This window comes from Vulpes lagopus, chromosome 24, assembly GCF_018345385.1.
Source record: "Vulpes lagopus strain Blue_001 chromosome 24, ASM1834538v1, whole genome shotgun sequence".
Classification (NCBI taxonomy): Eukaryota; Metazoa; Chordata; class Mammalia; order Carnivora; family Canidae; genus Vulpes; species Vulpes lagopus.
The window spans coordinates 17,436,165-17,463,331 of record NC_054847.1 but is presented as its reverse complement, the minus strand read 5'-3'; the positions used below and the strand labels follow the sequence as shown (position 1 = coordinate 17,463,331).

The 27,167-nt window shown below is 36.9% G+C and overlaps 1 protein-coding gene across 5 annotated transcripts in view; it reads right to left on the bottom strand.

The window, feature by feature from the left end:
* ACMSD (aminocarboxymuconate semialdehyde decarboxylase) overlaps positions 1-27,167 on the bottom strand; it is a 65,393-nt gene that overhangs the window by 1,420 nt on the left and 36,806 nt on the right. For 2 of the 5 annotated variants that reach the window (XM_041739563.1, XM_041739566.1), the window contains 3 exons: positions 25,011-25,106; positions 23,648-23,820; positions 4,192-4,298 (listed from right to left, as the gene is read on the bottom strand). In XM_041739563.1, the coding sequence (XP_041595497.1) occupies positions 4,192-4,298; positions 23,648-23,820; positions 25,011-25,106 (376 nt within the window). The remainder of the gene's footprint in view (positions 1-4,191; positions 4,299-23,647; positions 23,821-25,010; positions 25,107-27,167) is intronic. The other 3 variants (XM_041739564.1, XM_041739567.1, XM_041739565.1) reach the window with 2 other exon arrangements.

Here is a 27,167-nt window from a genome sequence, read left to right as displayed (position 1 = left end):
ATGAGAGACAGGGAGGGAGAGAGGCAGAGACATAGGCAAAGGGAGAAACAGTTCTCCCTGCGAGGAACTCGATGCAGGACTCATCACACAATCCCAGGGTCATGACCTGAGCCAAAGGCAGATGCTCAACCACTGAGTCACCCAGGCACTCCAAGATTTTACTTACTTATTTGAGAGAGACAGAGATAGTTACACAGATAGTGAGAGAGAGCGTGAGGGGGGATGAGAGGGAGAAGCACACTCTACTGAGCATGGAGCATGATGAGGGACTTGATCCCAGCACCCTGGGATCATGACCTGAGCTGGAGGCAGTCAGTTAATGGACTTAGCCACCCCTTTTATCAGGTTTTTAAAAGATGAATCTCCCAAGGGGAGAGAAAAATATGAGCAGGTTAAACAATGAATCTCTTGACTCCTGTTTTGCCTCACTATTTAAAATCTAAGTTTGAAACTTGGTCATGGGAAGAAAGGAGAATTATAAGAGGGTGAATCCTCTTAGGAAAAATGACCTTCTTAGAAACCTCTGTAGGACTGTGTAATGGGTTTCAAGGACTATTTAGGGGCAAATACAGTTGACCCTCGAACAACATGAGTTTGAATGGCACAGGTCAGCTTACATGTGGATCTTTTTTCAGTATATATATTGGAAATTTTTTTTTCTTTTTAGGATTTTATTTTTTTCTTTTTAAGATTTTATTTATCCATTCATGAGAGACACAGAAAGAGAGAGAGGCAGAGACACACAGGCAGAGGGAGAAGCAGGCTCCATGCAGGGAGCCCGATGCGGGACTTGATCCCGAAACTCCAGGATCAGGCCCCCGGCCGAAGGCAGGCGCCAAACTGCTGAGCCACCCAGGCGTCCCTGGAAATTTTTTTTTATGGTTTGTGACAACTTGAAAAAAAATCACAAACTGTGGAGCCTAGAATTACTGAAGAAGTTGTAAAATGTTAGTATTATTGTAAGAATACAGTGTATAATACATGTAAGGTATGAAATATATATTAATCAACTATCTATGTTATTGGTAAGGCTTTTTTAGTTAACAGCAGGCTATTGGTAGTTAAGTTTTTAGGTAACCAAAGGTTATATATGGATTTTGATATAGGGGTCAGCGCCCCTAACTCTGTGTTGTTCAAAGGTCAACTGCATAGAGAAAAGGTACAGTTTAAGTCTGCAAGACAGGAGAGCTGGAAATAGTGCCCAGAAGTCATCCTGATATCCTTCAGTTTCTACACATATGTGTGGTTCCTTCACATGGCCCTGAATAAAAGGTAAGCTCTTTTGGCACAAGAGAAGTGATAGATGAAGCATGTCAGAATATGGTACAAATATGTACATTTATAGATTTCAGATGAAAGAGGACTGACAAAATTCTCCTTATTTTCTTCCTAGTTATAGACCAGGTCAACCCCACAGAAAGAACTGTGAGTTAAAGGGATAACTTAATTGATATATATCCAGCTTGCAAAGGGCAAGCATGTAGCTCAGAGTAGAAGGAAACATGTATGAGGTTACGTAACATCTGTGGATATGAATACATCTCTATGTATCTTGACCACTTCAGGGTTCTTACACAGTCTGCGAGAGTGGGTGATTTGAGGCAAGCACCTCTTACTCAGGATTCTTCCCTGGTATACACTTGGGCCATCCTCCTCTAAAGGAAGACTTAGAAATGACTATTGCTATTCTGACAAACTATTTGCTTTACTTTTAAAAATAGGTTGGTACCAATTATTGCTTGAAGAAAATATATTTTGGTGTGTTGGTTTGGGGTTAGGTCCATGTGCTATAATCTAATGGTTAATATTGCCTTTGGCAAATCACCCAACACCCAAATCTTGTTTTCTTCCTTTGCATCTACATGGTGGAATGCTTCTGCCTGTTTACCTCCCAGTGTTGTTTTCATCATCAGATGGGTTTATTTCATTTAAAAAAATTTTTTAGTGAAATTTACCTTCATATGGCTCAAAATTCAAAGAGTATAAAATGGATGCTTCCTTTCACTACTACCACCCAACCAGTACTTTTTCCTTCTAGTGTTATCAATTTCTTGTCTGTTTTCCCAGATACTTTATGCATATATAAGCAAATACTTATTTTAGATATATAGATTTTTTTTCACAGATGGATAGTATATTATACACAAATGGAAGTAAACTATATGCATTGTTTTGTACTTTGTTTTTTAAACTTAATTTTTCTTGGAAATTGATTTTTAATTTCTTATGGCTATATACATTCCATCGTATGGATATATTATTTATTTATCCCCTGTAGATTATTTTCAGTCTTTTATTATAAACAATTTTACAGTGAGTAATTTTGAACAACAGGAACATGTCCTGAATTTGTGACAGTGTAAAATTTTCATGGAAGAGTTTTTTAGAACTTTGACCTTAAAAGTCATAAGCACAGAAAATTAAATAACTAGAGGTATAAAATAATAATAAATGTTATTCCATTAAAGGTTTAATCAGTATCCTTAGGGTAATTTAGTTTTAGTTTGATTTTGGTTAACTTCATAGAAAGTTTTTCATTTTTAATGTTTGTTGTAAAAAGAAAAAGTGAAAAAAATCTTACTACAGCTTCCTACTTTAAATAAATAAACATTTAGCAATCCAATACTCTTCTTAGTACTTTAAAGATGGGTAAGTGGCAAAGGAGAAACTTCCTGTATAAAGCAGCCTGAAGTTTCTGTTAATAATTTGCAATCAGTATACATAGAATGGACTCTTGGAATCTGTTACTGTGCTTCGTGCCTACTGAGAAGAGTTGATGAGATATGTCCTTAATGATTCAAGCGGAGAGTAAGAGTCCAAGGGAGCTTGGATTCTAGTTTAGAAGAAAGCCGGGAATTATGCAAAAGGGTTATTGACTGAGACTTAAAAAAAAAGATTTTATTTAGTTAGAGAGAGAGCGTGCACATGAGCCTGAGGAGGAGCTGATGCAGAGGGAGAAGCAGACTCTCCCACTGAGCAGAGAGCCCAATGAAGGGCTCAATCTCAGGACCTCTGGGTCATGACCTCAGCCGAAGGCAGATGCTTAACTGACTGAGCCCCATGACTGAAACTTTTGTAAGATTTGTTAAGAGTTTATATGTCCCTGTGTCTTCATCTTTGGCCACCCTTGACCTCAGTTGTGATTGGCAGTGAATCCCTTAGGAAGAACTTATTTCGTTGTGGGGTAGGGATGGGATGAGAGGGGGATGACAAAAGAGAGGGGAGTGAGGACTCGGATTATCATTTTAAACTCATCTTGGTTCATAAGCCTATGGGGTAGAATGGGCAGTGGCAGCATTGTAGTACATTTTAATATCAGTTACCCACCCTAAAAGTCAAATGCCAAAAGAAAAAAATCCAGTTACATGAGAGTTCTGGTTCCTTGAGTCCTTGTTAATCAAGACTTTAGTCTCCATATCCAAATAACCAGAATCATTACAATTTTTGAGATTGGTAGATTTGTTACAGAAATGTTAAAGGAGAACCTTGGAAATTTTTCTTGTTCATCTAACATACAAACATAAATATCTGATTATCATATGCTTCTTTAGTTTTTATTTTTGGCCTTATGAATTTAGTTGTATTAGATTGACTTTCAGTTTTTTAAAAATAATTTAAAAAATTTAATTCCAGCGTAGTTAACATACAGTGTTATATTAGTTTTAGATGTACAATGTAGTGATTTGGTTGTTCTACTCAGTGCTCTCAAGATAAGTGTACTCTTAATCTCCATCACCTATTTCATGCCCCGCCCCCAACCTCTCCTCTGGTAGCCATCTACTTGTTCTCTATGGTTAAGAGTTTTTTGGTTTGTCTCTTTTTCCACCTTTATTTGTTTTATTTCTTAAATTCCACATATGCATGAAATTATAAGGTATTTTTCTTTGACATTTTTCACTTAGCATTATACTCTATCTAGCTCCATCGACATCATTGCAAGTGGCAAAGATTTCATTCTTTTTTATGGCTGAGTAATATTCTGTTATATGTATATATGTATATATATGTGCCCTTTAATAGTTCCTAATAGTTCCTAGCCCTTTCTTTGCCCTTTAATAGTTCCACTATTTCTAGTAACAATTCTAGGAATATCAAGCTTAATGCTTCCCTTGTTCTTTGTTGTCACATATCAAAGTACTCTGAAACTAAAGAATTAGAGTGGGAAAACTCAGGAAGAAGACCATGAAGTACCTGAATACCTTTGTTTCTGCATCAAATTCTTCTATGGACTCTATCAATTTCCCAGGTTTCAGCTCTCCTAGTGGAAAGGGGTAATCCGTTCCCAAAATGACTTTATCCTGAAAAAAAATTTAACTGTAACTTTATGGAGCATCAAAGAACCTCCTGTAAATACAATTATATTTACTCATTACAAATGCTCCTATGATAAAATAACTAATTCCTTCCATTTAATAGAAACACACTGATCTAAAATGTTAGATTTAATGGATTCAAAACATATTCTGACATTTTCTCCAGCAGGTGTCACTATTGGTGTTGCAAATGAACCTCCCCATTCTCCTGTTTTTGAATAACTGAAATACCTATGTGAGAAGCAAGCATTTATATCATAAAACATGTTGATATCTTCAGATGAAATTAAGGATTCTATATTTCTTAGAATGGCATATTGCAATTTATCCCATAATTTTTTTTTTTTTTTTTTTTTTTAGATTTTATTTATTTATTTGAGAGAGAATGAGCAGTGGGTAGGGGCAGAGGGAGAGAGGGAGAAGCAGACAGTTTGTAAAACAGAGCACACAGGCTTGTCCATCTACAAATATATAAAACAGTATATCAGGTGATACGTTAGAATCTAGATTACCCTGGCCAACCAAACATAAATGGTCCCTATCCTCAGAGAACTCATAATCTAGTAAGAAAGAGAGATAGTAAATCAATAATAGCAGTCTATCAAAATAAAATAAGAACACATTTTCAGCCAGAAATTTTACTTCTAGAAATGTGTTTCATTAATACATGTGTAATGGAAATATATACAAGGGAATTAATAGCAACATTATTTGTAGCGGCAAAAGACTAGCAAACTAAATTATAGCATGTCTAAAAAATAAAGAAGAATGAGGAATACTTACATATGTTGAAATGGAATAATCACCAAGTTATATTGTAAAGAGGAATGATGTTGAAATTATATTGTAAAGAGGAAAAAAAGCCTAGGACAATGTATCTGCTATGCTCATATTTCTGTTGTATTTTTTTAAAGGTTTTATTCATTTGTTCAGGAGAGACACAGAAGGAGAGGCAGAGACATAGGCAGAGGGAGAAGCAGACTCCCCATGGGGAGCTTGAGGCGAGACTTAATCCCAGGACCCTGGGATCACAACCTGAGCCGAAAGGCAGATGCTCAAGCCACCCAGGTGCCCCTCATATTTCTGTTTTAACAAGAGACCTATAGACAAACAAATACATGTTTGTGTGTATATAGTCTATTTCAGGAATGGTACTCAAGAAACAAATAACATTATTTGCCTCTGGAAAAGATTGGGATTTGGGGATGGAGGAGATCCCCGCTTCCCTTTTTGAAATGTAATTCACATAATTTAAAACTTAGCCTTTAGAAGTGTATAATTCAGTGAGTTTTAGTATGTCTATGAATTTGTGTAATCATTCCTACCATACCTTTCCAGAACATTTTTATCATACCAAAGTTAATCCCATACCCATTAGCAGGCACTCCTCATTTCCTCCTTCCTCCCTTCCTAGTGTAAAATAATTTATTCTTTTTGTCCATGGAATTGCCTATTCTGGACATTTCATGTAAACGGAATTATATAATATGTCACCACTTTTTGTTTAGTCTACTGTTTTCAAGGTTCATCCAAGTAGTAGCCTAAATCAGTACTTCTTTCCTTTTTAGGTGGAATAATATTCCATTGTATAGAGGTACCTCATTTTATTTATCTACTTATAAGATGGATGTTTGAATTGTTTCTACTTTTTGGCTATTATGATAATGTTGCTCTGAACATCTTAAAAAAAAATTAACATATAGTGTATAATTAGTTTCAGAGGTAGAGTTCCATGATTCTCCAGTTGTATATAACACCCAGTGCTCAATACATCAAATGCTCTCCTTAATGTCCATCACTCAGTTGCCCCATCCTCCCGCCCCTTCCCCTCCAGCAATCCTCAGTTTGTTTCCTATAATTAAGAGTCTCTTATGGTTTGTTTCCTTCTCGATTTCATTTTATTTTTCCCTCCCTTCCCCTACGATCCTCTGTTTTGTCTTAAACTCCACATATGAGTGAAATCATGATGATTGTTTTTCTCTGATTGACTGACTTCACTTAGCATAATACCCTCTAGTGCTCTGAACATTTTTGTACAAGTTTTTACGTGAATATGTTTTTACTTCTCCTGGATATACACTTAAGAGTGGAATTGCTGGGTCATATGGTTAAGTCCATGTTTAGCATTTTGAGGAGTTTTTTTTAACAGTGGTTGCTGCATTTTGCATTCCTACCAGAAATGCGTTAGGGTTCCAATTTCTCCAAATCCTTATCAACACTTGTAACTGTCTATCTTTTCGATTAAAGCCATCATAGTAGGGATCCCTGGGTGGCGCAGCAGTTTAGCGCCTGCCTTTGGCCCAGGGCGCGATCCTGGAGACCTGGGATCGAGTCCCACGTCGGGCTCCCAGTGCATGGAGCCTGCTTCTCCCTCTGCCTATGTCTCTGCCTCTCTCTCTCTCTCTCTCTGTGTGACTATCATAAATAAATAAAAATTAAAAAAAAATAAAGCCATCATAGTAGGTATAAAGTAGTATCTCACTGTGGTTTTGATTTGCACTTCTCTAATGACTATATTGAACATGTGTTCACTGGGCACTTTATGTCTTTGGAGAAGTATCTATTCTGATCCTTTATTGTCTATTCAAGGCCCTGTATCTTCTTTTTATAGTTGAGTTGTAAGAATTTTTAAATATTTTCTAAGTATTAGAGATTTATCAGGTATATAGTAACAAATGTTTTCTTCATTCTGTGAGTGGTCTTTTTACTTTACTAGACATACATTTGAAGTACAAAAGTTTTAACTTTTTTTAATTAAAGATTTTCTTTATTTGAGGAAGTGAGCAAGGAAGAGCAAGTGACAGAGAGAGAGAAAGAGAATGAGCAAGGGGAGGGGCAGAGAGAGGAAGAAGCAGACTCCCTGCTGATCAGGGAGCTCAACATGGGGCTCTATCCCCAGACCCCAAGATCATGACCTGAGCTGAAGGGAGACACTTAACAACTGAGCCACCCACGTGCCCCCCAAAGATTTTAATTTTGATGAAGTCATGATTCTAAGGTCCTGGGATTGAGGCCCATGTTGGGCTTCCTGATCATTGGGGAGTCTGCTTCTCCCTCTGCCTCTCCCCCTGCTTGTGCTCTCTCCCTGCCTCTCTCTCTCAAATAAATAAATCTTAAGAAAAAAGTCTCCAGTTATTTAAAAAAGTAAGTTCTACATCCATCCATCTACTCCATCTACATGGAGTTTGAACTTAATGACTCCAGGATCAAGAGTTGCATGCTTTACCAACAGAGCCAGCCAAGCATCCCCAAATACCCAAATTTTGATTTATCAATTTTCTTTATTGTTTATGTTGGTTCTGTTCTTTGATTTTGGCTCTTTGTCATTTCTTTCTATATGCCTATTTTGAGTTTAATTTTCTCCTCTTCTAGTTTCTTAAAGTGGAATCATGAATCATGGATTTTATACCTTCTTTTTCCAACAGAAATATTTAAACCCATACTTAAAAAAATTGAGGTGTAATTTATATACAACATCACATAGCTGACTCTTGAATAATACTGGAATTAGGGGCAGGACCTTCAACCTATGCAATTGAAAATCTGAACTCCTCCACAACTTAACTACAAATAGCCACTTGTTGACTGGAAGCCTTATGGATAACATAGACAGTCAAATAACACATATTTTGTGTGTTATATGTATTATATGCTGTATTTTTATAATAAAAATAAGCTAGAAAAAATATTAAGAGAATTATAAGGAAAATACATTTATAGTATTGTAGTACAATACTATAAAAAATGCATGTTTAAGTGGACTTTACAGTTTAAACCTGTGTTGTTCGATTATATTAGTTTCAGGTATAAGGATTCACTGTTGTATATATTGTGAAATGATAATCACCCTAAGTATAGTTAACATTTCTCACCATACATAGTTATGGCATTTTGTTTTCTTGTGATGAGAACTTTTAAGATTTACTCTTAGCAACTTTGAAATATACAATGTGGTATTATTAACTATAGTTGCTATGATGTATATTACATCCCCATGACTTATTTATTTTACAACTAGAAGTTTGAACCTTTTGACATTATTCACCCATTTTGCCCCCACCCCCCCAAAACCCTGTGTCTGGCAACCACCAATCTGTTCTCTGTATCTGTGAGCTTGGTTTTGTTTTTAAACCTGTACATTTTCTTCTAAACATTGCAATGGCCGCATTTCACAAATTTTCATGTTGTATTTTCATTATCATCCATTTGAAAATTTTTTGGGGGAATTTTTCCCTCTGTTCCATGGATTATTTATAAGTATGTGGTTTAATATTCAAGTATTTGAGAATCTTTATAGATATTTTATTATTACTGTTTTTTAAATTATATCTGCTGGTCATAGGACATATTGATAGGATTTCGGCCTTTTGAAAGGTACTGAGACTTGATTTAAGAGTTTATGGTCTAGTTTGATAAATGTCCCATATGCACTTAAAAAGAATATATATTATGTAATTGTTGTCAGTCAGTGCTCTGTAAACATCAGTTAAGTCTAGGTGGTTGATAGTGCTCTTCTGATATCTATATCCTTGATGATTTTTGTGTTATCCTTACTGGTAGTTGTTCTTTCATTTAAAGAGAGAGGGGCTTTCAATCTCCAATTATGATTATGAGTTTATATATTTTTTCTTTTAATGATGACAGTCTTTGTTTTAAGAATTCTGAAGCTCTTTGATTAGGCACATATATATTTATATTTTGGATTTTACTGGTGAATTGACCTTTTTATCAATATGAAATATCCCCTCTAATTCTGGTAATATTCCTTTGCTAATCGGTTAAGTGAAAAATGGTAACTCAGTGCAGTTTTAATTTTTATTTTTCTTATTATACATGAGATTGACTGTTTATATCTTCTGCCAGTTTATCTCGGTTTGTTTGTTTTCTTATCTATTTTTAGAAGCTCTTTAAATATTAGTGGTTTCACTCTCTGTCTATGATATATGTTGCAAACATTTTCTCAGTTTGTCAGCTGGCTTCTTTGCTTGTAATATTTTATTGCCTTGAAAAAAATTTTTAACAATCAAACTTATTAATCTTTTTCCATATAGTTACTAGATTTTGAGTTATCATTAGGAAAGGTTTCCCGATTTCCAAGATATAGATGCATTTCCTCATATTTTCTTCTATATACACTTGTTGTTTGTCTGTTTTCCCCTCTAAAATATGAAGTGTTCCCATATATTAGCACCAGTTATATTTTTAGAGCTTGAAAATATTTCATAAATGAGAGAATGCCCCCCCTTATTTTTAGTCACAAGAATTGTTTTTAAACTATTATACAGAGAATTCTTGGGGCCTGGAGAGGGAGCAACATCAATGAAGTTAATATAAGAGAGATGGGACAGGGGCAAGGGTAAAGTTTCCCTCCCTCTACTGCTTAATTAGAAAAGCTCTGCTTTTCTATGTTTTACCTGTTTACACAATATTATAAGATTTTGTTGACCAAATGTTTCCATGGATTAAAAACAAAGTTCCAAAACTAAAGTATTTCTAAGGTTCCTTGTGACCATATATTATAGATTCTTACTGATGTTAACCTGCTGTTTCCCTCCTGCTATTTGTATATTAATATCAACTGGGGAGCTTTAAAAAAATTCATCCTAGAACCTACCCCAAATCAATTAAATCATCATACCTGGGGTTGGGGGCCTAAAAATACCAGTAACATTAGCATTTTTTTTTAAGCTCCCCAGATGATTGTAATGTACAGGCAAGATTGAGAACCACTGAGCTGAACCCATGTTTTTAGCCTCAATTAACCTACATTGTATTCATCTGAGTTAATAGGTCATCGATACTGGGCCAACAGTATGGGGATATTTGGAAAATACTTAAACTTGAGCAATTAATTAGATTTATACTGTAACTGAGTTTAGGATTTTAATGTATCTTCCATTGTAGCGACTGTTTCCAGTTGAGGATATTAAGTAGCAACTCTGATAAGATTTGTATGACGTTTTTGCCACTGTTAACTGGGAATTGTATCTTGGGCATTAATTGGGTAATTTCACAAATTCTAATGACTCACACATGATTACTTAATAGAGCATGAACCCAAACCTGTTTTTCCTTTGGGTTGATGGCATCACTTTTCACCCAGTTGCTCAAGCTGGAAACCTGGGAATCACGCTGGACTCCTGCTCTGTCACCCCAGCATTTCATGGGTCACTGAGCTCTTTGGATTCTACCTTTGTTTCATTTCTTGCACCCATCACTTCCTCTCTACTTCCCCAGTTCCTCAACTCAGGCTCTTACCATCCCTTTGCTCAGCCAAATGTGTGACCTCTGTATCCCTAAAGCACCCTACAGATACTTTTATTCACAACACTTCTTACATGGCTGTGAGATAATCCCTTATAGTAATACTACTAATTCTAATAATATCTAACAAACATTTATTGATTGCTTACTATGTGTGAGATGCTGTCCTAAGCCACTTTCATTCATTAACTCATTCTTACAACCTTTCTGTGAGATGGGTCCTATCATTATCCCCATTCAAAGGACAAAGAAGCAGAGATGATAACTAACTTGCTTAGAGTTGCATGGCTGGTATGTGGTGGAGCTAGGCTTGTGTCTCCATTTCCTCCATTCAGCTAAGAAATGGGACAGAAACTATCTCCAGCTCTGAACAAAAGGCTTGGTATAGAGTGGATGTTTATTGAATTAAATTGGACCACTACTGTAGTTTTCTAACTGATTCGAATCTCATCCATTTTAATCAATATCTAACACTGGAGAAAATGCTTTTTTAAATACACATCTGATCATGCCACATCCCTGCTTAAAATCCTTTAATAATTTCCTATTGTCCAGAAGGTGAAGCCCAAATTTCTTAGCATGGAATAAAACGCTTCCAATAAATGTGAGAAAAAAAAATTGTCCTAAATCTAAACTGGGGCAGAACTTCATGATCTAATATGACTATCTGCTCTTCCTGGGGAATAATGAGCTTTTCTTTTTAAATGGAGATGTGATTGACATATAGCTTTATGTTAGTTTCAGGTGTATGACAAAATGGTTTGATACTTGCATATATCATGAAATGATCACAATAAATTTAGTTACATCACCAGCATAGTTTATGATAAAATACTTGGGAATTTTTTTTGATAGACTTTAATGAGTTTAAGAGTTTCTAGGACACCCCCTCCATTGACTATTAGTCTTCACACTAGTCTAAGACTTTTAACCAATAATACAAAGAAGCTAATTGTCTTTTACTGGATAGCTGTCTTCTTCTTTTTTAAATCCAGTGAACAATAACTGTTTAACTATTTTTTCTCCTATAAAATGTCTCTACCAAGATAGATTCTTTGAATTGGACTTTTCAGAAAGCCTCTTTTTTAAAAAACATGTTTGAAATAAAACTTTGATGTATGCTTATAATCAATCTGAGAGTGGCTTTGTGTGTTGAAAGAATGAATGCTTGAATATATGAAAGAGGGAAGCCTGATTATTACTAGGCCTGAAATATTATTTTTTTTAAATAGAGTTCTTTTTTTTTTTTTTAAGATTTTATTTATTTATTCATGAGAGATACACAGAGATAGAGAGGGAGAGACACAGGCAGAGGGAAAAGCAGGCCCCATGCAGGCAGCCCGACGTGGGACTTGATCCCAGGTCTCCAGGATCATACCCTGGGCTGCAGGCGACGCTAAACTGCTGCGCCACCAGGGCCGCCCTGAAATATTAAATATATTTAAAATATGCTAAATTTGAGCTCCTGTAAGAATAAATGACACTTTGATTTCTACTAGAAAAAAGGAGTTTCCTAGGTTTTATGAATACATTTACATGAAATAATATGGGAAAATGTATAATAAAGTTAGAGGAAGGCCATGATGGACTAGCAGCTCTATTTCTAGACTCTTGTATTCATTACTGTAAAAAACCAAGAAAATACACCTGCTTATAGAAGCCCTAAAGGCCCAAAGTTATATCTACTCACATCTGTGCCAACAGCTGATCTCGTTCTGAATGCCTGCTTTGTATTCACTGGAGCTTCATTTGTCCTTATTTCTGCTCCTCTTGCTAAAGCTGTTTACAGTTCCAAAACACAACATAATTTTAAAAAGTCCCATGCTATATTACATTTGTTAACTACATTAACATGAAATTGAAATTTAGAAATTTATTTTCCTTTCTAGTCAGGAATTCTTCCATTCTCAGTATTCTGGCCTTCTTGGATATAAATACATTTTAAGGGGGGAAGTATCTGTTCCATTTTAATATGGAGAGAGCAAAGGATTTTAAAGCAGAAATGAAAACCACTCCTCTGCATTTTATCCTTCCTGGTTAAGATACTTCCTTGCTCTCCTTGCTAACTTGATTATGGATGCCTTTTGCCAAACTCCAGACTCATGGTTTGGCAGTATTCAATTATTTTTTAGTAGCTATTGTTCACAGTTCCTCTCTATAGGAGGTTAATTATCCACTTGTGATAATCTGGTTTGTTAATTTTTCAGGCCCTTTACCTATCTGGATATCTTTTATTGATATTTTCTTGTAAATTTCTGACCATTTCTAACGTGTTAGGAATTTCACAAGGGAGAATGAAGTAGGTATAAAAGAATTGGAAATGAAGTTCTTGTGAACGGAATTTCTTGTTCAGAGGGAGAAGAGATAGTAGCAGGGAAGAAGTGGGAAGAAGAGACTCCTCAAAGTATGGTCCTGTATGATGAAATTTGCATTCTCCATTGCTTCATGCCAGTCTCTACTTGCTAGAAGCTTAATAAGTATTTCTTGAGTTAAAAATACTTTTTGTATTGCTGTTTTTACCACTTGTCTCATAATTGCAAAATGATTATGTTTTAAAGGGATTACATGGAGAATCCTGGATTCAGGAGGCATAGGATGTGGACTGCTGCCCTACTTCCAAGATCTCAGGGAGACCTAAGCTCTTGTGACATCTCCGGTTCTTAAATAACATACTGATTCTGGCCTTCTAAAGCTAGAGCTTTTTTCTGTCTTCTTCTCTGTGATCCAGGGTTCTATTCTCTTGGGATCCACCATTTTGAAGCCAATTTTGAAGTATGAGCCAATTTTGAAGGATATTTGTGCTAATATTTGACAACATCTACATTTTAATAGGGTTTTTCTAAAGACTCTCTAAACCCAAAGGAATAATTCTAATGTTGGGCCTTTTAGTTACCATGTCTGCTTCTTCTGAGATCCTGAATTATACCATCTACCCAGACACTGACTTTATTAGGCAGTGGATAATCCTGATTGATTTCACAACACCAGCGCTCTGCCCCAACATAAGTTTCCCTCCCCAAAGCTGGCAACACACATTCCATATGAGGTCAAAGACTTAGTGAGATGCTAATAATAGTGATTAATATTCCTGCCAGGGAAAAGAAATAAACTGCTTACTTGCTGGGATGTATTAAGTTTTTCATATTTTCAGGGAATGCTACAAACACTGAAAGATGTAACTTACTAAATAAATTCAAGTAGTTAGAGAATTCATTTGTCTTCTAGAACAGGAACAATTAGCTATCTTCTCTTTAGCGTATTTCATTAGTAGCATATGCAGTAAATACAACATAACTATTGTAATATACCTTACTACAAAAAATTCTAACTTACCAAGGATTCAGTTTGTTCCCTGAGACATAATTTCCTACAGAAGGAGCCTGGTTTAATTCAATCAATGCAGACTAAGATTAGCCTTATACCTACAAAACCATTATACAAACTCAATTAAACAAACATTAACCCAACACCTACTATTTGTAAAGCACTAGAGTAGGTGATATAAATTACTGATATTTGTATAGTCCTTTGGCATAGTATTATCCAAATTACTAGAGTAGGTGATATAAATTACTGATATTTGTATAGTCCTTTGGCATAGTATTATCCCAACTCTCACATCAACTCTGCATGGTTATCATTTCCATTTTACAATTGAGGAACCTAAGGGTGGGAGAGATAAGTGACTTAATGTTAAAAGTCACCTGAATAGGAGAGGAGAGGAAGATGTTGGCAGAGTAGGAGGAGCCTAGGACTGCCTTATCCCATGAACACACCTAGATAACTATCACATACTCTGAAATACCCCAGAAATTGACCTGAAGATTAACAGACAACTCCACAATTAAAGAGAAAGAAGAGGCCACATCGAAGGTGGTGGGAAGTGTGGAGAAGTGCTTTAGGGGAGAAATGGTTCATGGCTGCTGTGGAAGAAAGGGGAGCTGTGTTCATGGAGAAGGATGATGGAGAGAGAAGCACATGGGAATTTACAAGGAGAATGTTTCCCTAAAGCCATTGGCTTGGGAAATTAAAGGCACTGAATTTCATGAGCTCTAAGGATCAGTAAGGCTTAAAGCCTGGAGTTTTAAAGGTCAACAGGCATGGCTAGGATAGAGCCTGAGGAACACTGTGCTGCTCCTGGAGAGAAGGTAGGAAACACCCAGGGGCAGACAGCATGGAAATAGTAATCTGAAGAACTCTGGGGGCACACAGTGGAGAGGTAATTTGGTCTTCTTGGAGTGCTTCCCTGAAAGGCATTGTTCACAGAGACACTTCTCTGGGAATAAAATAGCTGATTCATGCCATTTTACTCCCCCACCCCTCAGCATAAACACAGAGCCACCTGTGGGAAGTAGCATAGCACAGATATTGGCTACCTAATTTGCTTACATCAAGCCCCAGCCCCACACACTCCAGAGTGACTGCCCTCCTCAGTCATGTTGGCCTTAGTCCTGGGGTAGTGGCCCCTTCTCCAGAAGACTAGCACAAATCCAGTCCACACCACATCTTCCAACCAGAGTTCTGCAGAGCCTCAGTTCTTTTTTCAAATTTTATTTATTTATTTATTTATTTATTTATTTATTTATTTTTATAAATTTATTTTTTATTGGTGTTCAATTTGCCAACGTATAGAATAACACCCAGTGCTCATCCCATTAAGTACCCCCTTCAGTGCCCATCACCCAGTCACTCCCACCCCCTGCCCACCTCCCCTTCCACAATCCCTAGTTCGTTTCCCAGAGTTAGGAGTCTTTTTAAAGATTTATTTATTTTAGAGACGGAGAGTGAGAGTAAGTAGGGGGAGGGGCAAAAAGGAGATGGAGAGAAGCAGACTCCCCCTTGAGTGGGGAGCCTGATGTAGGGCTTGATCCTAAGACCCTGAAATCATGACCTGAGCTGAAACTGAGAGTTGGATACTCAACGGACTGAGTCATCCAGGCATCCCTGCAGGGCCTCAGTTCTAGTGGAGGTAGTGACAAGTTTCATTTCATAGGCAGACCAGAGAACACCTCGCTAAAACTTGCCGCATTCAGGTCAAGGGCCAAACACTGCTCACACATGGCAATGAGAGCCCTGCGGAAGCTTGACCTGAAGGATAGAGCATCCAGAATTCAACAGTAGAGGGTACACAGCACACACCAGAGACACTCCCTGAGGTGCCAGACCCCGGGTGCTGCATGGCATCTTTTTCATAAGGCCATTACTCTCAGGAGCAGGAGATATAAATGGCTTTTCTAACACAGAGAAGAAGGCAGAGACTTAGACAAAATGCAAAGACAGAGGAATTTATCCAAAATGAAAAACCAAGATAAAGCCATGGCCAGAGATCTAAGTGAGATATATATAGGTAACATGCCTGATGGAGAATTTAGAGCAACAATCTTAAGGATACTCACTGGACTTGAGAAAAGAATAGGAGACATTAGTGAGCGCTTTGCCACAGAGATAAAAGAGGTACAAAAGAATTAGAGATCAAGGGTGCAATAAACAATAAAAACATGCTAGATGCAATGAACAGCAGGCTAGAAGAGCAGAAGAACAAATTAATGATCTAGAAGACAAAGTAATGTAAAGAAATGAAGCTGAACTAAAGAGAGAAAGAAGAACTATGCAAGACAAGAATAGACTTAGGGAACTCAGTGAGTCATTGAGTCACGCAAATGTGATAACATTCATTTTATAGGAGTCTCAAAAGATGAAGGAGAGAAAAGGGGGCAGAACATTTTTTGAAGAAATAATAGCTGAAAACTTCCCTAATCTGGAGAAGGAAACAGAATCCAGATCCAGGAAGCAACTAGAATACCCATCAAAATCAACAAAAGCAGGTCAACACCAAGCCATATTGTAATTAAAATTGCAAAATATAATGATAAAGAAAACATCTTAAAAGCAGCAAGACAAAAGAAGTCATTAACTTATAAGGGAACACCTATAAGGCTAGCTGGAGATTTTTCAATGGAAACTTAGGAACCCACAAAGGAGTGACATGATATATTCAAAGTGCTGTATGGGAAAAAATTGCAGCCAAGAATACTCTACCCAGCAAGGCTGTCATTCAGAGTAGAAGGAGAGATAAAGAGTTTCCCAGAAAAACAAAAACTAGAGGAGTTCATGATCACAAACCAGCCCTGCAAGAAATATTAAAGGGGGCTCTTTGAGTGGAAAGGAGAGACCAAAAGTAACAGTATAAAGGCAGGGAACACAAAAGCAGTAAAAAGTGAATATTTATGTAAAAAACCATCAAGGAACTCACTCACACAAAAAGTATATAAAATATAATAACATACCTAAAACATGGAGCAGAGAGGAGAAGAGAATGGATTCAAACTTAAGTAACCATTGATTTAATATAGACTGCTATTTGCAGAAGAGGTTGTATAGACACTAATGATAACCATACATTAAAATCACTAATAAATATGGAAAGAATAGAGAAAGAAATCCAAAAACATCACTAAAGAAAATCAGCAAACCATGAAAGGAAGATAACAAATGATCAGAGAAAATTTTGCAACCACAAAACAAGTAATAAATTGCCATAAATACATATCTAATAATAATTACTTAGAGTGTAAATGGAATAAATGCTCCAATCAAAACACATAGTGTATCAGAATGGATAAAGAAACCAGACCTATCTATATTGCTGACTATGAGACTCATTTTGATCCTTAAGACATCTGCAGGTTGAAAGTGAGGGATGGAGAAACATTTATCATGCAAATGGTTGTCAAAAGAAAGCCAGAGTAGTAGTACTTATATCAGAGAAACTAGACTTTAAAACAAAGACAGTAACAGGAGACAAAGAAGGGCACTATAAAATAATAAAGGGGACAATCCAAAAGAAGAAACAACGATTGTAAATATTTCTGCACCAAACATGGGACCACCCAAGTTGTAAAACAATTAATAACAAACATAAAGGAACTGATAATAACACAATAATAGTAGGATTTTAACACCCCACTTACATCAACGGACAGATTATCTAAACAGAAAGTCAACAAGTAAACAATGGCTTTGAATGACACACTGGACCAGATAGACTTAACGTACATTCAGAACATGCCATCCTAAAACAATGGAATACTCATTCTTTTCAAGTGCACTTGGAACACTTTCCAGAATACATCACATACTAGGTTACAAATCAGATCTCAAAAAATACAAAAATATTGAAGTAATACCATGCACCTTTTCTGACTACAGTGCCATGAAACTAGAAGTCAACCATAAGAAGAAATCTGGAAAGACCACATATACATGGAGGTTAAATAATATGTTACTGAACAATGAATGGGTCAAATAAGAAATCAAAGAAGAAATAAAAAAATACCTGGAAACAAATGAAAATGAAAGTACAACAGTCCAAAACCTTTGGGATGCAGCAAAAGCTGTCCTAAGATGGAAGTATATAGCAATACAAGCCTACCTCAAGAAGCAAGAAAAACTCAAACTACTTAATTTTACACCAAGAGGGGCTAGAAAAAGAACAACAAATGGAGTCTAGAGCTAAGGGATGGAAGGAGATAATAAAGATTAGAGCAAAGATAAATGAAATAGAAACCTAAAAACACAACATATCAGTGAAACCAACAATCAGTGAACCATATCTGGTTCTTTGAAAAAAATCAATTAAATTGATAAATCCCTAACCAGACTTATCAAAAAGAATAGAGAAAGAACCCACACAAATAAAATCACAAATAAGAGGAGAAATAACAACCAACACCACAGAAATACAGAGAGTCATGAGAGAATTTTATGAAAAACTATTTGCCAACAAATTGGACAACCTGGAAGAAATGGATAAATTCCTAGAAACATAAAACCTACCAAAACTGAAACAGAAAGAAATAGAAAACTCAAACAGACTGATGCATAGCAAAGAAATTGAATCAATAATAAAAAAATTCCTGAAAAAACAAAAGTCCAGGGCCAGATGGCTTCACAGATGAATTCTACCAAACATTTATTATTATTATTTTAAAGATTTTATTTATTTGTTCATGAGAGACACACAGAGAGAGGGGCAGAGACACAGGCAGAGGAAGAAGCAGGCTCCATGCAGGGAGCCCAATGCAAGACTCAATCCTGGGTCTCCAGGATCAGGCCCTGGGCTGAAGGTGGTGCTAAACTGCTGAGCCACCCGGGCTGCCCCTCTACCAAACATTTAAAGAAGAGTTAATATCTATTCTTCTCAAACTATTGCAAAAAATAGAAAAAGAAGGAAAACTTCCACATTCATTTTATGAGACCAGCATTATCCTGATACCCAAACCAGATAAAGACTCCGCTAAAAAAACTACAAGCCAATATCCCTGATGAACTTGGGTGCAAAAATTCTTAATAAAATACTAGGAAACTGAATCCAACAGTATATTAAAAAAATCATTCACCATGATCAAGTGAGATTTCTTTCTCACATGCAAGAGTAGTTCAATATTCACAAATCAATCAATGTGATACATCACATCAATAAGAGGAAGGATAAGAACTGTATGATCATTTCAACAGATGTAGGAAAAACATTTATTTGATGACAACATCTATTCGTTATAAAAACCCTCAACAAAGTAGGGATAGAGGGAACATCCTCAACATCACAAAGGTCATATACAAAAAACCCACAGCTAACATCATCTTCATTGGGGAAAAACTGAGAACTTTTCCTCTATGGTCAGGAACAAGACATGGATGTCTACTTTCACCACAGTTATTTAACATAATACTGGAAGTCTGAGTCACAGTAATCAGACAACACAAAGAAATAAAAGGCATCTAAATTGGCAAGAGAGAAGTAAAACTTTTACTATTTGCAGTTGTCATGATACTCTATACAGAGAACCCAAAAGACTCCACCAAAAAATTGCTAGAACTGATACACAAATTTAGCAAAGTCACAGGATACAAAATCAATGTACAGAAATCTGTTGCATTTATATACACCAATAATGAAGCAGCAGAAAGAGAAATTAAGGTATCAATCTTTACAATTGTACCAAAAAAATAAGATACCTAGGAATAAACCTAACCAAAAAAAGGTGAAAGACCTGTACTCTGAAAACTATAGAACAATGATGAAAGAAACTGAAGACAAAACAATATTTGTCTGTGTTAATAGATTGGAAGAACAAATATTATTGAAATGTCTATACTGCCCCCCCAAATCCACACATTGAATGCAATCCCTATCAAACTACCAATGGCATTTTTCACAGAACTAGAACAAACAATCCTAAAATTTGTGTGGGATTACAAAAGACCCTGTAGCCAAAGCAGCCTTGGAAAAGCAAAGCAAAGCTGGAGGCATCACAATTTCTGGACTTCAAGGTATGTTGCAAAGCTGTAGTGATCAGAACAGTATGGCATTGGCACAAAAGTAGACACATAGATCAACAGAACAGAATAGAAAACCCAGAAATAAACACCACTGTATGGTAATTAAAAAGCAGGAAAGAATATCCAGTGGGAAAAAGACAGTGTTTTCACAAATGGTGTTGGGAAATCTGGATAGCAAGATGCAAAAGATGACTAGACCACTTTCTTACACTATACAAAAATAAACTCAAAAGGAATTAAAGACCTAAATGTGAGGCCTGAAACTGTAAAAATCCTAGAGGAGAACATAGGCAGTAACTTCTTTGACATTGGCTGTAGTAACTTTTAATTTAATGTAATTTAATTTATTTAATTTTTAAAGTCAGTTCCATGCCCAATGTGGGGGCTTGAACTCATGACTCCAAGATCAAGAGTTACATGCTTTACCAACTGAGCCAGCCAGGTGCCCTCTGCAGCAACTTTTTTCTAGATATATTTCCTGAGGCAAGGAAGATGAAAGTTAGAATAAACTTCTGGGACTGCATCAAAATAAAAAGCTTCTTCTGCACAGCAAAGGATATAATCAGCAAAACTAAAAGGTAACCTATGGAATATTTGCAAATGACATATCTGATAAAGGGTTATTATCCAAAATATATAAAGAATTTATATAACTCAATACCCCAAAAATGAATAATCCAATTAAAAGTGGGCAGATGGAAAAAAATAAAATAATAGTGGGCAGATGATATCAATAGACATTTTTCCGAAGAAGGCATCCAGGTGGCCAAAAGACACATGAAAAGATGCTCAATGTTACTGATCATCAGGAAAATTCAAATCAAAACAACAATGAGATATCAACTCATACCTTTCAGAGATTATGTAATTTAGGTTCTCCATTTAGCAGTTTCTATTTCTACTATTTTTGGAAATAGTAGGGGCTCAAAAATAGTATATATACATGTGTATATATATATATATCCTCTAAATATTTATTATTCTATTTATTCTTCTCTGTATTCTTTCTATATATTTATTTACTCTTAGGGTATTATGTAAATTTTTATTTATGAAAGTAATGCCTGTACATAGTTAAATAATCCAATATCACTAAAATATCTTTCTCATTAAAAGCAGTTCTGTGCCTATGTTCCTAACTCTTATCCTTCGAGGCAGCCACTTTCACCATTTTAACTTGCATCTTCTGATACTTACCTTCATTGTTCTATATTATTACCTTATTCTATTCTTGATTTTTTACCTTTAGAGAGTATTTACTGACTTCTCATTATGATCATTGAGAATTTCTTTGTTACTCCAACTTCTCTCCTCCATTTTTCCATTAGATTTAGAATTTTCACTTGAAACAGTACCTAGTATTTATACTATTATGACTATAAATATTGTTTACTGCTGAGTCAAGTGATGTACAATGATTATCTGCCCTCATATGGGTGTTTGTTTTCTTGGAGTTAATTATCTCCTTTTCTTTCATTTGCTTAATTTTCTATGTACATACTACTTATTTGTTCCTAAAACATCAACATATCTGTTGAATGCCTGGTAATCATTTCAAACTTACACACCCATGAAATGATCCATTAGTTCCATTTTTTTTCTCTCTTGGAGACTTCCCTTTACAGCATTCTGTCCTTGTGCTCTAATGTGGACAGGTTGCTCTCTTGTCTGGCTGTTGTGCTAGGACTTTCCTCAGCCATTTTTATTGGGGGTTGTTTTTTAGAGAATTTGCTAATATGAATATAACTAGAAGGAGGCAGCATTAATATTTTAGAGAGAGTCCAAATTATTAATATATATTGCTTTGGTGTTCTGGATTCACCAGCCATTGAGGTCACATAAAATGAGGTTGCATTTGCTTTTTGATGCCCAAATTATAATGGCTCAAGCCTTCACAGTTAGAATGCAAATTCTGAGCACCACTAACTTTGCAAAGTGCCCTCTGACTTTTTTCTGGGGTCGCTAAAAGGGATGTGTTCACATGTGATCACTAACTAATCCATCTGCCAGTTACCACAAGGCATTTACCATTTTCTCCCTCTTTTGCTCTGACCCCCTGACAATATGTATTGCCCTGAATGGTGTTTGATGGTGCTGATAGTATCACTCACTGCTAATGCTAGTTTTCACTCATAAGTTAGGTATTGTATTTGCCAGGGGCATTTTCTGCTGATTTTACTATTTCTAAGAATACCAGAGGTACTAGATTTGATGGGAGGTTGTCAGAATGACTCCCCACTTCCATGCTACTTCCTCATAACTTCTCCTCCATTGCTCAAAGTTCAGAATTCACAGTCTCTTTCAGTTTCTCCTTTTTGTAATTTCCTCCCCATCACCCCTCTGTTCAAATAAATTTTGGACAGTTGATTTGGACAGAGCTAAGCACCATTTTGGCAAGAATAACATAAAAGGGGATCCCTGGGTGGCGCAGCGGTTTGGCGCCTGCCTTTGGCCCAGGGCTCGATCCTGGAGATCCGGGATCGAATCCCACATCAGGCTCCCGGTGCATGGAGCCTGCTTCTCCCTCTGCCTGTGTCTCTGCCTCTCTCTCTCTCACTGTGTTCCTATCATAAATAAATAAAAATTAAAAAAAAAAAAAGAATAACAGAAAAGCTAGAAAGCTCAGAAGCACAGCTCAACCATATGATTTGTTACCAAACCAGGATATTTAATATTTATATTCTAGTGAGTTTCTTAAGCCAGGGAAACAGCTTTAAAGTAAAATGAAGTCTTCATTCTGGAAATGGAAACCTCTTGCAACTTTGAAATGATGGACCTCTTTTTCTGCTAGACAAGATTTTAAATACCTTAGAATCTACTGTCAATCCAAGTATCACATTACAAATCTTTAAAAATGTCCATATTTTTAAATAAATCCTCAAGTTTTTTTTTCCTTAGAAAATTTTGAAACCTTCTATAGATATTTGTAAATAATATGAGGGAATTGAAATAATAAATTTTTGAGAATTTTCACTAATTCAAACTGGACTTTGCCCTAATAATGATGCCCTAATAATGCCCTAATAATGATGTAACCTACAGAGTTAGCATTTTCAAAAAAAGACTTAAAGGTGGAAATGCCACTAAGAAGGAGATCTGTGAGCAGATGACAACAAAAGACTTTCTCTTGTGAAGTTTAAAGTAATACCATATTGGTCTTTTTGGGCCAAATGATAAAATTGTTTTCAAAATGATGACCATACATTATTATTCCAGAAAAAATTTCAGGTGGTATTCCAGACCCTTCATCATCTTTCCCTGCCTCCTTGTCAAATGTCATTTCCTCCTTCTTTAATGTCCCAATTTTCATTTAGTCGATGAGGACAGTTGGGTTCGTAATTTGCCCAATTAGTAAGAGGTAGAGCCAAGATTTTAACACAGGTCAATTTGACTTCAAAATTGGTAGCTCTTTTCCTGCTTACCATATTGCAGCATGTCATTTTGGATGGGTACAGAGATGACCCTAAGGAACAGAGATGATCTAAGGGAATTACCCAGCCATGTGGATTATTTGGGATTTCCCTGGTGTATATTGATAGTTCCTTAGCATTATACACTGTGTGGAAGGAGGCTCCTGTACAAGCAAATCTAATCCTAACCTTCCCTGTCCCTCTCCTTTCTTCTAATGCCTTTTCTTCCATCCCCTTTTTGGAGAGAGGCCAAGTAACCAGTTGCTGATCCTAGTACTTTGCTCCCCATAAGCCATCCACAGGGAAGACCCAACTTGCCTTTCCTATGACATCTGTTAAGAGCTTGAGTGCCAGAGGATCATGAACCAAGGAGTCTGTGTAAAAGGAACCAAGGTATTTCTTTGGGTTGATTGGATTGTCCTGGGCACACAGATCTGGACGCATGTTGAATCCATGGGAGATTCTTCCAACTGTGAAAGGGAAGGCACCACCTGCAAGTAAAACCCATTAGTGAGGGGCTAGTGTCAATTGAAAAGGATATTTTTCAATTCTTATGTTGTATGCAAAGAGAAATTACTGTGGTCCAGTATTTACAAAGAATTTATTGTGTCCCAAATGCTGGGAGATGACCCAGAACAAATTATATGAACTCATCTATAAATTCACGTTTGAGGGATTTATCCTAAAGAAAGAAGATAAGTGTGTGAAGATATGTGGTCAAGCTTTTCAAATGTACTGTGCTTATAATAGCAAAATACCGAGGCAACCTATCAGCTGGGAAATATCTAAATAACGATGGCATATCCATAAAATGTATTGCCATGCACACAACCATCAAAAATGGTGGTTGTGGTGGTGTGTGTGTGTGTGTGCCCAAGAGTTAGAAATTAGAAACTCAATTACCTGGAGGGACCAAGCAGGAAATGTAAATGAATGAAATAGGCCTATTTGTAAATAGTAGAGAGTGGTAGGAACTCTTGCAAACTGGAGAGCTTATGGTTTGACTAGAGGAATTTAAACAACAGCAACAACAAAACAACACAATAAAACAAAAACTACGCCAACCAAACTAACTTTGCCTGCAAAAATGGAGTTTGGTCCCCAAACCACCATATACTTTATGACTAGAATGATGGCTGCAGGCATGTTATAGACTGAATTATGGAGTCCCTCCAAAATTCGTATGTTGAAGCCCTATCTCCCAATATAACTGTATTTGAAGACAGGAGTAATTCAGGAGGCAATGTAAGGTTAAATGAGGTTATAAAGTGGGACTTTAATCTGATAGGAGAAAGGAGAGGGATAATGAGTTTTAGGATTAGATTTGCTTACACAGGAGATCCACCCCAGAGCCTCCTTCAACACAATGTGTGTATTGCCAGAGAACCATTACATATACCAGGAAAATCCCAGATAATCCACATATCTGGGTACTTCCCTTCAGCTCCTGTTCTTTAGAGTCATCTCTGTACCAATTCAAAGCAACATGTCACATACATAGTGAGAAATGGCCTTCCTCAATCCAGGAAGACAAGTCTCACCAGAAACCAACCCTGCTGGCACTTTGATCTTGGACTTCTAGTCTCCAGAACTGAGACAATAAAGTTCTGTTGCTTAAGCCACCGAGATTGTGGTATTTTATCATGGTAGACTGAGCTGAGTAATGCAAATGGGGCCTTACCTCCATGTGCAAAACACACTTTCAATTTAGGAAATTTCTCAAACACTCCTCCCATGATCATGGAACAAATGGCTGTGGTGGTCTCTGCTGGCATTCCTGAAAGAGGGAACAGTCACAGGGTGCAGTGCTTGTCATCTCAAGCAAGAAGCTCAGTAATCCTAATGGTCGGGGAATGGCAGCTTGGTGTGATAGTCAATGCTGAGAAATGTGAGGTCCCTCTCTCCCAGCATGGCTTGGTTGTCTACAAACCATTACTTTGGTGAGCAGACCATCTAAAGCTTCCTATTTGCCACTTGCAGGTGGAATCATCTAATGGACAACAGAGTCGAGGAACCAGAGGACCTAGCTTTTGTTCGGATTCCTCCACTTCAGTTTTGGATGCGGTGGGGGCAAGCAGAGTACAGAGAGTCTGAGTTGAACCCTAACTATTTTAATTTTCTGCTTCCTAGCCTTTGACAAATTAATTTTTTAAGATTTTATTTATTTATTTATGAGAGACACAGAGACATAGGCAGAGGGAGAAGCAGGCTCCCTGTAGGGAACCTGATGTGAGACTTGATCCCTGGATTTTGGGATCATGTCCTGAGCCAAAAAGCAGATGCTCAACCACTGAGCCACCCAGATATCTACCTTTGACAAATTATTTAATGTCCCTGAGCCTGTGCCTCTTCACCTGTAAAATGGGGATAGTGTTGCCCATCTTGCAAGACTATTGTGGAGCCTTGAAAACGATGATGTTGGGCAGAGTCCTGGCCAGAACTTCACATTGGAGGTGCTCAACGAATATTAGTTGCTTCTCCATGCCTCAGCTGCCTCATCTGTAGAATGCATTTGTTCTTGCCACTTACTACTAAATAAATATTAAATAAAATTATAATTACTGCCAAATCTTTTCCGCTTCTTAGAGATGAAGTTGAAGATCCCTGGGTTAAAATAAGTTGTTTCAAGTGCTTTGTGCCCCTATAAGGAGCAGCTGTTCCATGCCTGATGCCTTCAGCTCCATGGAGTTAGTCTAGGATACATATCCAGGCAACTGCTTTTCAGAGATCTCTGGGGGCTCCCCAGGCAAGCCTGTACTTCAGGAAAAGACTTACTCTCTGGCTGCCAAATGGGGCTATACCAGATGCTCATCTCGCCCCAAGCCTGTCATTGCTCAGAGATACCCCCGGATCCCTGTCCTTTTGGGAATTCTGGAAGAAACATAAATTCATATCCATTTGGGAGTGGTTTGTGGACAGAGCTTCCTGAAGGCAGGGAGATGGAGAGCATCACTTCCCTTTGGTCCTGTGATTCTGCTCTCCTAACTATTTGGACCATAGTTACATAATCCATTCTCTATAACTGGAGCCAAAATGTAATAATTACAGTGTCAGTTGCATCATGTCCTTCCCTTACTGGGAGTCCTCTAATCTTCTAGTAACCTTTTGTGTCCAGAATAGAATTCTGAAATTAGTCTATTTGTTTATTATATGTGCAATTGTTTGTCATCTCTTTCTTCTAACCAGAACACAAGCTTCAGGAGGGCAGAGGGTTGGTCCATGTCAATGTCCTCAGTGCCTAGTATAGGGCCTGGCATACTGGAGGGGATCAATATATACGTGTTGCATAAATGAATGATGAAGTGGCTTTGTATCCTCTCTTTTTCATATGGTATGTTGTAATACAAATAAGTTTGTGGTACTAGTCAAAGTGTTGCCTGAATTAGGATGAGATTTTCTTTGGAGCTGGACAGCATTGGTGCCTCTTAGGTTGTCTCTTCCTGCTAATTGTTGCTCAAAAATTTGGTGGAGGATGGGTAGGAGGCTGCCTTACTAAATATGTTGGTCTCCAAAAGCAATCAGAGAGCCACAAAATGTCAGAACAGAAGGATATAGTGTAGACTAGCTCTCCCATTTTACACATGAGAAATGGGCCTGAAAAGGTGAAGTGAGAACACCGGTTATACAGAGAACTAGAGACTAGCTGAACTGAAACTCAGTTTTCTTACATCCAATATATTACTCCATTTAATTCTTCATGTGAGTTACTATATCATTACTTATACTAATTGGGCTGAGGAGAGAATGGATAATGGCTTCCCTAAAGAAAATTCAAGGCTGTTCATGTGGGAAACCCACTATTTACTGGGTTTGTAGATGAACTACACTTTTTACTTGT